The sequence below is a fragment of the Chroicocephalus ridibundus genome, chromosome 1 (genome assembly GCF_963924245.1).
Source record: "Chroicocephalus ridibundus chromosome 1, bChrRid1.1, whole genome shotgun sequence".
NCBI classification, from domain to species: Eukaryota; Metazoa; Chordata; class Aves; order Charadriiformes; family Laridae; genus Chroicocephalus; species Chroicocephalus ridibundus.
The window spans coordinates 5911807-5924069 of NC_086284.1; the positions used below are offsets into that span (position 1 = coordinate 5911807).

Below are 12263 nucleotides of genomic sequence, written 5' to 3' on the forward strand. Positions count from 1 at the left end.
CCCCATAATGATACTGTCTTTTAAGATATAAAAAAAATTAAGTACCTTTTCCATTGCTGCGAGCTTTGCAAGTCTGCCTGAGCTCTAAGTGATGGCTGAGAGCCTGGCTGTGGGGAGCAGGGCAGGGTTAGAGTAAGGCTGAGAGTGGAGTAATGGCAGGAAGAACTGGATACTCTGGCCAAAAATGAAAACATTGGGACGACTGGGAAGGAGGCTTACCCCAGCAAACAATATAATACATTTTTATGCTCAGGTGAAAAGTATTTTTAATAAATGGTTTTGGAAGGGTTTTCGTTTGACCTGAAATTTTTAGGTTATTTAAACATTTAAAAAACAAACTGAAGTACTTTTAGTAAAAACATGTTTCAGAGCGAGAAATGAAAACCTTGCATGTGGGAAATGCCAGAATGCCGTGCATCAACCTTTTCGAGGCCTTTTTTGGCTCAAACAGTCCAACAAACTGAATGCAGATTTATACATCTGGGGAGGGAGATGATAGCGTAAAAAGTTAGTGCCCACACAAGGAGCTTTTGCTAAGGCAACAGGTCAGGCCTTCACCCCAGCCCATTCATTGCTTCTCCGGAAAGCAGGCTGGCTCCTTCCCAAGAGAGAGAGCTCAACTCTCTCCAACCCCACGTCCTCTCCCCCTCCAGCTGAGCTTGGGTCACATCACTGCAGCCCAGCCAAGAGATAAGGACGGCCGCACACCCCGCAGGCGGGGAGCTCGCTGCTCAGGCGGTGTGGTCCGGGCTAAAACCCCAGAGGTGTCTCAGAGTTCACAGCCCAGTAAGATGGATGTGGCAGTCTGCATCCCCGAGAGCTGTTATGTCAAACTTCTTGCTGACTCAGGTTACACTTGGTTTGCATTTCCTTACACTTGGTTTGCATTTCCAAGCTCCTTTTCAAATCCAAAGGGCTGGAGACAAAAGGAGTTTTCTTTCCATCTCCCACAGCATATTCCTACTCACACCTCCTAACTTTAGGTAGGGGCAGAAGTTCAGGCTTTGTTCCCCGCAAGGCTCCCAGTAGAGTCAGTGGAGAAGGAGAATCTCCTTCGCTGTGAGTCAGAATATTTAAACTTTTGTTCTGAATCCACTTTCAGAGGAGCTTACCTCCCTTCGTGGGTTATAAACCGAGCTTTCTCAGGCACTTCAGTTGAGCCACGTGAGTATCTTCCACTTCACCAGGGAGCTTCCTCTGGCTGATATGAGCACCTGCTATTCAAGTCAGTCTTTCGGTTCAGAGGCTTTAGATCACAGATTACTGCCCATCTTTAGGAGGACGCATTAATACCTGGAGTGTCAAAATGCTAATTGTGCATGCATTTCCAGTGGGCTTGTTAAATGGATCATCTTGCCATGAGCATGAGGTACAAGGGCCCCAGCGTTGGCTTCCTGTTGGTTTTCAAGGGAATCTAAGATGCTGCTTTTGACCTACAAATCCCTCAGAGGGCAGCAACCGTGCCATGTGTGAGGCTGCTACAGCATCCATCTGCAGCCGTATATCGGTCCCTGTACCGAGCAGTAATCCATAAATAAGCAGGTCTCTGCCCACGTGAAGACTTCTAGGTTATAGATTTCCTGGGTGTGCCTGTGTTTCAACTCAACCTTGTAATTCACCGTACAAATGAGTGGGAACCGCAGAGCAGAAAGCCCTTCTGTTTTTAATAATAGCTAATTATTAATGTATTATTAGCCAATTATTTTAAACCAAGTAAATGAGAGCAAATCACCAGAGGTGTATTGAAGGCCTCCATGAACATGGGAGATGGTGTTTTAAAGTCCTGTATAAAGTAAACAAACGAATGGTCTTACTCTCTGATACTAAACTTTAGAAGAAAAGTGGTGTGCATTTGTGTTGTTGCTATCATAACCACGCTAAAGGATTACTATAATTTTGGCGTCTCAGATATTGTTTCTTGGCATCTGAGCGATCAAACAATAATTATATAGAATCATAGAATCATAGGTTCTATATAATTATTGTTTGACCATTGGGATGCCAAAAAAAATAAAGGAAAAGAGTTGCACAAGTAGCAGTGGAAAAAAAAACAGAAACCTCTTTTGTCTTTATTCATTATGGTATGCTACAAAGGAGGTCTTGTTCTTGCCATTGCTTTGACATTTGCAGCAGCGCTTCCCAGGTTATGCTGAAGGTGTTCTCCACAGAGGGCTCTGTAGCGTACCAGTCTCATTGCAGATGGCCGGTAATTTATCTGATCTTGTTCTGAGTGATCAGCTGCCTTGTCAGAAAACATGTAAGTCTTTCTCAGCCACCTCTCACCGGTTAAAGGCAATTATTCTTTCTTCTTGTTGAAAAGAGCGGCAGACTATCCTCTTCCAGTGCCTTGAAAGGACAGGCTCCGTTACCGAGCATTTGAAATTTGAGACAGGGGGGCGGAAAATTCCATCAGCCTAGATGAAAAGTGAAATTACAGAGTGAGTTTGCTGTGAACCATGCACACAACACAGTGTATCTTAAACAATTTGTGTCTCGTACTGTATAGGTAGATATCTCCTTGCAAATGATGCACTTGAAACGCGCCGCTGCAGTCTGCTTCCTTTAAAGTGAACAGGGGGCTCCTTAGTAATAACAGTTGCCAAATTCCTTTCTTTTCTAGACCTCTTTTATCTTGGTCAGGCAAATATAGTTCGCTGCACATCAAACTGGCTTAACAGCCAGAGCTGGCAATGCTTTGTATTGTATTGAGGTCGCTAAAATTCTGTAACGCTCAGACAGACTTGACTATAACGACACATGGAAACAACACAGGATGGGCGTTACACGATTGCTATCTGGAAAGGTGGAGAAAGGGGAGGAATGTTGCCCTTAACCATGTTAATACCTCTTCCCGCGGATACTCAGAGTCAGGAATGAAGCAAAAGAGGTACCTTGTATTCATCACGTACCTAACGCAGTTGAATTAAGCAGCAGACTGGAGTATTCCTTTCACGTTTGTCCTGCAGAAAAATTGTTCATAAATTGCCTTTCTGAGGGGCAGATGAGAAGCCCAGCTGCTCTCACCTGAGGATGATGTGCAACAGTGAACAAGAGAAGTCTGTGTTGAATATGTGTCCTTGCAGCTCAGTTTCAGCAAAATGGAATTGAAGAGAGCAGGCCTTAAGCAAGAAGAAATTTCAAGAGATAGTGAACAGGGGAAGGCTATTGTTTCTGAGGAACAGAAATCAGCAGCTTCCCTGGAAAAATCAGAACAGAGGACAAAAGGAGCATAAGGTGGCAGGTGTGGAGAATGGAAAAGGGAGAAGACGTAATCGGAGAGGAGCTGAAGGAAGCTTAGAGAGCAGCAAAAGCTTTGGTCATGGAGGCTGTGGTCTGGTCCTTGATGATCTCTCCTTCCTTCGGGACCCTGCTCTGTATCCTTCAGTTCACCCCATCCCACTCTGCCTGATATTTTCCAAATTCAGCTCAGAAAATGTTTAATCCCGGGATCCATCATGCCACAGCTTGAGCTTGTCGTCTTCCTCTTTTCCCCTTTGTCACAGGGGAGAAATCCTGTAGCTGGTTGGCCTTGAGAATCAGCCAACTTTGCCAGAAACAAGGATAGTTAAAAAATCCTTTATAAACTGATACAAAGGTCAGAGGTTAGATTTGGAGAACTTTTATTACAGGGAGCTTGGAAAGACTAAAGGCCAATTTTACATTATGCCTGATGGCGAATGGAATCCAGTGCTGGTGATAACCAAAAAAAAAAAGTGGGGGGGGGGGCTGAAGATTCAAGTGATGGCATGAAATGAGCTAAATCGGGGAAATAGTCTCAACGTGGCATTCTGGACTCTGAGCAAAGAAACTGAAACCTGTAAAGCTGAGAATCACGACAGACGAACAGGGGAGTGATTTGTAGCCAGCTGAGATCCAGCACGGAGGCAGTGCCAAGGAAAGTACGAAGTCTGGCAGAGGGTCGGGGATAGGGATAAGCAATGTAAGGTCAGTGGCGCTGCTGAAAGAAGACACCGGTACACTGAGAAGTCAGAATACAAGAAAATTCTGAATTCGTAGTATCAGAGACACAAAGCAAGGAGATATTGTAACTCAAGAGCACTGTTTGTTTGTTTTAAACGCTCGTAGGAGAATACAGCTAACAGCTGGGTGTCATCCACGTAAAAGAATTGGTTTTGGCAAAGAAAAGAACAACATATCCCACTGAAGACTGTGCATGGAGAATATAAATCCCATGCTGGTCTCTTGTGCTCTTTTCTGAAGCGAGAGCCGCGTACGCTTGGGTTTTAATGTGATTTCTATTATCTTTCCCCAGCCTCCTGCCCAGTGCTGTGCAGTGGAAATGGGCAGTACATGAAGGGGAGGTGCTTGTGCCATAGCGGCTGGAAAGGAGCAGAATGCGATGTCCCCACGAACCAGTGCATCGACGTCTCCTGCAGCAACCATGGCACGTGCATCATGGGCACCTGTATCTGCAACCCGGGATACAAGGGCGAGAGCTGTGAAGAAGGTATTTGCAAGATACATTCACTTAGCCTTTTGCTTTGATTGCCGTTGTATAATTACGTGGATGGAGGCCATTCAGAATAGGACTGGCACTTAAACAGAACAGTAATGGGCACCTTAGAGATACAATAGACGGAAGCAACATAAAAATGATAAGTTGTAACAACTTGTCGTTAGCTATCATATTTGTTCAATAATTGGATGAAAAGCCATCAAATGCTTCAGATAGACAAATCCAGTTGAAAGACCAGAACATCTAATCATATGTTCAAATGTTCTTATTAAAGCATCGCTTCCATTTACACATCTAAACGTATAATTACTTTTACAGTGCTTTCTTCTCTGCCGTGCTGTGCCAGACGGTTTCAGTTGCTTACATACACAAAATGGTGGCGTGTGAGAGAAAGTCCCTGATTCTTGTCAGCTTTAAAAGCTTAGAAATGCTCAGCACTTGAATTAAATTTGGCTTCAAAATCAGATATTATTTTAATGGCTCTTCCATAGCTTTTTTCTCACATTAGCCCCTAAACATTTTTCATTTACACTTAGATTTGTGGCTCAGAAATACGGTGCCTTTTAGCACTTATCTTTAATCTTTTTGTGTAGGAAGTCACCTGCCACCATAAACCTTTATCTTGCTGAGTCTGTGACTGCTTCATATTGCCAAATGAAAAAGTGAACAGTTTTGTAAGCGTACAAATCATTTGGGCAGTTATAAAAACGCATCCAAAAAGTGCCTGATTTACAGAATAATGTTCAGCACTTCTGAAAATTATTCTCAAAATCCTATGCAGATGACCTGAAAAATAATTACGTTTATATTATGCTTCTACAAATACATATATATAAGGCCTCTGCACAACCTGATAGTTTAAGACAACGATTTGATACATGAATAAGAATCACAATGGCTTGAATTAATTTACGGTTGTCTTCATGTATGTGGGATAAAGATTTATCTGAAATGGCTTTATTTTACGGACAACGAAAATAGGCTGAATTGGATTCAGACGTTCAAATGGCATCTAATCTAGCAATTCTTTTGATGTGTTAAAACGTATTGGAGTGGGACATCTCTGATGCAACACGGCTTCAGTGTCAGTAAATGTTAGGGCTGAAGACAGTATCAGCTCTGTGACAATAAGCCATCTCTTGAGGCAGCTTCATTTGGACTTAAGAAAGCACAATTCAATGAAGCCGTGGGGCGTTTGAAACCCAAAGATGGCGACTACTGAAGTATCTTTAAAGCATCTCCGTAGACCTCGTATTTACTAGATCATATCTTTACTGGATAAACAGAAATGAAAAGATCCTGATTTTGCCTGCAGCCAGACGTGTTTAATGTGTGTAAATCACAGTAAGATTTGCCCTTTTTCTAACAGGAACCTTTTTTTCCCCTGGTCACGTTTAAAGCAGAAAAGCCAGACACTACTCAGTTATGTTATGCTATCAACGTAGCGGGGGACAGTGTCAGTCCCACTAGGTAAAAGCTTGAAAAAAGAATGAAGAATAAAGAGAACATGATTTTTCTTATGAACTGTTTAGTATTTTTCCAAGTATGCATTTGTTTTTCATATTCAAGGCATAATTTGTATTGTGTTGTGAGGGGGGGAAATAACTCAGAAATATGCCATGTGGGAAATCTTCAGGACATACATATATATATTTAGATCTAGTAAAAAAGTTGATTTATACTGTTTTTTAAATTGCTTTTACTTTTTAATTTCTCTTCTAAGAAGGACCATCTGGTATTGATTACTTTTTATTATTTCTCAGTTCTTGTAGCTTCACTGTTTAGTCCGTGTTTAAAATGGGTTTTCATTCCAGGGTTTCTTCTGTCTTTTCTTTTCCCCCCGTAGAAGTTCAGCAATGTTTATAAAACATCAGCCAACAATCTTACATGAGTTTTTCTTTTCTCCTTGCTTCGTTTATTGGCCCATATTTTATAAGGCACGGGCTAAGCCAGCGAGACGTTAAAGGGAGGGGAGCAAATTTAAGCAGTGAAAAATGAGAAGTTACTCTTTGGGTACCAAATAAGCCTAATAACTTGTGTGACCAATGAAGCATGAAGCATATTGGGGAAAAGTGTAGAAGAGGCGCTAGCTTTGCTTGCTGCATGATTTATCTCCCTGGCAAAGGTTCTGCACAAGGCTGAACTATAAATGGGGCATTTTCCAACCAGGAATTAGACCACTTGGGACAGTTTCCAAGCAGCAACACAGATATATATGCAAAACTCTTTTTTTTATTTTTCTTTTCCCAACTATACTAGATTTTGTCAGCTCTGCCCTCCTGCCCCACTCCCCATCTCCGCTTCTCCCAGAGCTGAGCAGCTAAATTTCTCAAGCAGAACTCCCTAAAAATATACCATTGTGCTCCAAATCCACTAAGCAATTGATTAAGAAGAAAGCAGAAGCCCGTAATCCTGTCCCAGGGCCCTTCCGATGGTGCAGAAAGCCTAAAGAGATATAGCTAGTGAGGCTGAGATTAAAGTAGCCATTGTGTGTGACATTTTCTGAAAGGGCTCGTTTCAACATGAAAAATGGCCTTGGGATTATGATAAATGGGGGGTTCTGACATGCACATTCCCCTCCTATAATCGTCTGTGTTAGAGCTGAGATAGCAGATTGTCTGCCTCCTGTGATGGAGCCCCCCGTAAAACTCACCTTTTTCCCAATTGACCTTCAGAGGGGATGATTAATTGCCTGGAGGTAGCCTCTTGTCAGTTAGCCTGTGATCTTTGTTCTCTACGTTCAAACCATCTGCTGAGAACCTACGATGCTGCTGGTCCGTTTCTTAGTCCTTTTTCCTACTTATTACTGCTGAGAAAGAACAGGGCCAGGGCTCCAAGGGTCTCATGCTAAAATTGGCACCCCAGCTCCCAGCTCGCTAGCAGTAAAGGAGATTTATAGACTCATCCTTTCCAGCCTCTTACAATTTTCGAGGATTGTTCCAGCTATGAGCAGAGCTCCAGGAATCAAACAAAACAGAAAATGCTCTCACATGCCTTGGGATAGTAATTGCTGAGCCATTACTTGTCAGGCTGAGATGGTTTTGAGAATCCAGGGAATTATCAGAGCAGCTGTTGCGTTTCCTTTTAAGGTTTCTGGATCTTAAACAGGTCATTGGGATTCTTATTAGCTTTTTAGGGGGGGGGAAGAAGTGAACTGCAAGCCTGCTGCGTGTGCGGTGGCCGCGTTCTGCTCTTCTGTAGGAGAGTCGGGAGCTGGGCAGCTTTTCTCGTGCTGCTCAGCCAGGCTGACACTTGTCACCGCTCCCCAGGGCACTGCCACACGCCGTTTCAAGAGACGGGAAGAATTTCTCTGTGTTGTCCTGTATGCTTTTATATATAAATAGGTGATCGACTCCTCCAGACTGTTTTTTGGGAAGGTGTCCAGTGCGTTTCATATTTTTCAACCACTGGGTGAAATTCCCCCACGGGCAAAGGAGCTGATGGTTGCCTACAAAACACGTAACTCAGGAATAAGGCAGCAGATTTGGTCTTTTGGTGCACATTGCTATACCATACACCTAACCAAACAGTCTCCAATCTTGTTAGGAACGTGCCTCTTTGGGGAAAAAAACCACCAACACTCACAAACATTTAAAAAAGAGTATTAGCTGATCAAAAATAAAACCAGAAAAACCCCAATATCCAAAAATACGTGATTTTATTTTAATCCTTACTCCAGAAGACTGACTAAGGCTATGTTTAACATGAAATTTATCTGTCTGTGAGACCTGTATAGATTTCAGCACATTCTTCAATTTAAGCATGTGTTTTGCTGAATAAGGACATCAACTTCTGCTGAATTTTTATGCAAAATTCTCTCTCAGAAAACTAGAGCTCAGCTTTGAATTCATTAGTAATAGCAATTTAGGTTATTCTAATGGAATAAATGGGGGTGCAATATGTGTGCAAAAGAATATTATTCTTATTTCTTTCTTAATTGATATTAGCCTGTTCTTACTAGAAAGATCATTCGTTAGTGTAGGCCTGGATAAAAGGATGGATTTCACCGTTACATTTTTCTCTGTTTTTCATGTGAGTGTTTTCGGTCTCACTGCCCTTTTGGGACACTATTTTCTTGCATGAAGCACCTGTTTTGTGCACAACGGGGCTCTGATTCCTAATTGGAGCCTGGAGATACTATCTAAATAAGTTAGTGTAGATGGCACAATGTCTGACAGCTTTTTTTCTGAAATTCCCATTTCTTTTCCCTGTTTACTTCCTCTTCCTTCTGGCATCTAGTGGACTGCATGGATCCTACCTGCTCGGGACGAGGCGTGTGCGTGCGAGGAGAATGTCACTGTTCGGTCGGCTGGGGAGGAACAAACTGTGAGACCCCAAGAGCCACTTGTCTGGACCAATGCTCCGGTCATGGGACCTTCCTCCCGGACACTGGACTCTGCAGCTGCGATCCCAACTGGACCGGGCATGATTGCTCAATAGGTAATGTCAGCAGTGACTTATTGCTGTTTTTTATTTTCTTTAAACTTTGTAAAATATTCAGACTCAGATCTGCAAACGCGTTCCAGTAAAGCACATGTTGGGCATGACTGGAAGCAGAAATGCCGGAGCTCAACTACATAAATAATTTTGCTTCCATTACTGAGCGTAGAGTAATATAATAAATAACCCCATTAAAGCCACCCAGGCTTGCTATCGTTCATTATATTGCTATGAATGTAATTGATGGTCTACATATAACTGCGTGTTCTGGTGTTAGGTCTTGATGAATCCTGGTGGCCACCAAAGGGTCTGTTTTGATTTTTAGGAGATGACTAAATATTCTTTAGGTGGCTGTAAACAAGAAGGAAGAGGTGGCAATCCTGCAGGTCTCGTTTCCCTTCAGAGTTTTGGCGCTGTGATTTTCTAGGCTCAACTAGAGGAGGATGAGTGTCGCATGCGGCTCATATTAAAAGACTGTAAGCACTGTCCTCTATCAAGTAAAAAATAAGTTTACTGAGTAGAAGTCTTTAATAGTACAAGCACCTACCAAGAAGACAGATTTTTATGGGCAGTTTTGTGTAGAGTTGTGGAACTTTGGTGACCTTCCTTCATTCCTCAGCTGAACGGGCATCTTGCAAAAAATCTACATCAGGTATCTGAAATGAAGGCTAAAGAAGAACTATTCAGGAGCCTTTTCTTTTCTTCCAAATGCAGTTAGCTTTTAGATGCCACACCGAGAAATGCTATAGTACATTAAATAGGCAGAACCTATGGAACATTAGTTGGCTTTTGTGCTATATTGTGCTCACAAACAAGAGAGCACAGCACTAACGGCTTCTTTCCCGTACACAGCTGGGGTGGAACTAGGCCAAGTATCCAGGGCAGCTCAGTATAGGCAATGAAATGAAATGAAATGAATTTTCGGCAAAGCGACAAAAAAAAAAAAAATTAGGAGAGTGCACATTGTAGAAAAATCACATAAACAACATTTTTACTGAGGAATTACTATTATGTGTAAAGAAAACCAGGTTAACTGCTTGCAAGTATTTTAAGAGACTGACTTCCAAGGATGGGGCAAGCTGAATAAACTGGTACAGAGGATATAAAAAGAAAACCTTTTCGACAGTCATCATTGAGGTTAGATGTTAGGGAGCTTGTCATAAAGTAAAATTGACTGGGCTGAAGAATAAGCTGAAGAGGAGGCCTGCTTGCCCGGGGCTAAAACTAGGTTGAGCAAAACTTTTGCAGATGCGGGGAGGGAAGCTATCCTGCATTGACAGGAGGATAAATTCGGTGTCAAGCTTTTCCTTTCCCCATATTAACATCTTCAATTCCACACTCTATGAGTTCATTTATAAGACCACCGTAAGGGGAAAGGTAGTGGTGTATTTCTAGTGATTTTGCAGCATAGTTCGTAATTGACTCATTATTCTGAGTTTATATGGAGGCTTGAGGATTGCAGGGATGGATTTGGAACAATGTTCATTTCTACACGCAAACAGAATTCACTTTCCCTTTGTTAACCTGCAGGGTCATGTGCGGATGATTTATAAGCTTTCCTTATACTGCTTTTATAAATCCATCTAGTGCAAACTTTCTTTGGCAGTGTGAGGTTATTTGAGACAAACTTGAGCATCATTCCAAGACCTTTTTCCTCACCGAGCTGCTTGTAACATTCGGGTTATTGTGCCTCACAGCTAAAATCACAGCTAAGGTGATTTGTAAACTTCCATTTCTAACCAGGACCTTTCCGCTGAATTGATGGCTTGATTTGAAAGACAGATTTACTCACAGGGTGCGCGGTACTCCTCTTGCATGATTAAAATCGAGTGAGCAAGCACGTTAGTACACATAACAACAGACTGACTGACCTAGTGGGGTGGGGGTTCTGTAGAAGGGCCTAAAGGGGACAGATTTTTATTGTCCTATGAAACAGGACACGCAGAACAGAAAAAAATATTAAGTGACAGAATTAAGCGCTTGCCTAAATCAACCTCAGATCGGCAAAGCAGGCAGGACTATGTTCAGTCCCAGTGAAATCTATAGGGCTGTGCCTACGTGTGCTAACGCCAAGGGCAGCCCCCTTCATAAACCACATTGAGAAGCCGACCCTGAGAACAGGCTAATCATCTGGAAAAACAAAATAATATACAAGGAGGCAGAGTAGGTTTTACAGCCTTTAACACCCTGAAGTCAAGACTAACGCCTGTCTGAAATGCGGAATGCTATGTTCATCTAGAAGGTGTCAGTCAGTATGGAAGCAGCTGGGTGAAAGTCTGTGGATTGTCATGTAGAAAATAAGATTAGATTATGTTTTAACCTTAGACTCAGTCTTTCAGCTACGTAGGTAGATTTCACCTGCCTTTAGCAGGAAACTTAGAGGAACACAGATTGCTGGATAAACCCTTAGTTTTTCACAAGATAATAATATTACAGTGATTCCTGCTTCCTGTTTATAGTATCTTTTTTTATCCCACTTAGCCTGTGTCTTCATAGGCAAGCTGTGCAATTCAATTTCTTGTGAATTCCTGTCTGCACTGCATTGTAGGAAGATGTAATGACGTGGGGGTTTTTGCTTTATGTGTGTGCCCCCTGCCAGTGTATTGTGAGATTGGGCTGCTGCCGTGCTACCTCAGAGTTTTCACTCTGGAAAAATGCTTCTTAAACACGCCTCAGCCTTTCATACAAGGGATAGTTTCTTAGGATCTCCTTTCCCTCAGTATGCACTTCTTTTTTGGTGGATTCCCAAATACAGTCTTTTAGTGAAAGTTGCAGAGATAAGTCCAGAGATAACCCATACTGAGCAGCAAAAGGGGCATTTTGATTTCTTCATGGGAGAATTAAATCCCTTTGCTTTTGCATCTTAGTACTGTTGCACAAGCATATACAAAAAGGTCCTTTATAACCCAGTTCAGCTAAAATGTCCAAAGCAATGCTTAGTACAAGAACGATAATTAAGGAAACACTCATCCTAACACCTTTTCTCCAGGGTCTGCCATCACAGATCCTCTGTATCCCAGGCTTTTGGCGTGCTATCTCCCTTCACCTCTTAATGGTCCCTAGCAAAGGACTTCATTCTCCAAGCATGGCAACTAACGAAGCCATTATAGGGCAGCTCTCTTAACCTTTTATTGTCCGAGTATAGCGGGAAGAAGGAAATGGCCTGTGCTGCAACATAAAACAGAACTTAATATGTGATAGAGTCTCACTCTTGACCTCTTTGAACTGGACCAAGTATTTCTGGCTAATGAACAGGCAACAAAACACGTACCGTAAGACATACTTGCTGAGTGCAGTGCGATGAATAGGTGAGTCAGGTTATCTGCATTTGGGGAATGTACTGTTT

General features: G+C 42.3%; 1 protein-coding gene across 9 annotated transcripts in view; it reads left to right on the top strand.

Moving 5' to 3' along the window:
* Positions 1 to 12263, top strand: part of TENM4 (teneurin transmembrane protein 4) — a 1293844-nt gene that overhangs the window by 1133282 nt on the left and 148299 nt on the right. For all 9 annotated transcript variants that reach the window (XM_063326345.1, XM_063326336.1, XM_063326383.1 and 6 more), the window contains 2 exons: positions 4274 to 4468; positions 8717 to 8917. In XM_063326345.1, the coding sequence (XP_063182415.1) occupies positions 4274 to 4468; positions 8717 to 8917 (396 nt within the window). The remainder of the gene's footprint in view (positions 1 to 4273; positions 4469 to 8716; positions 8918 to 12263) is intronic.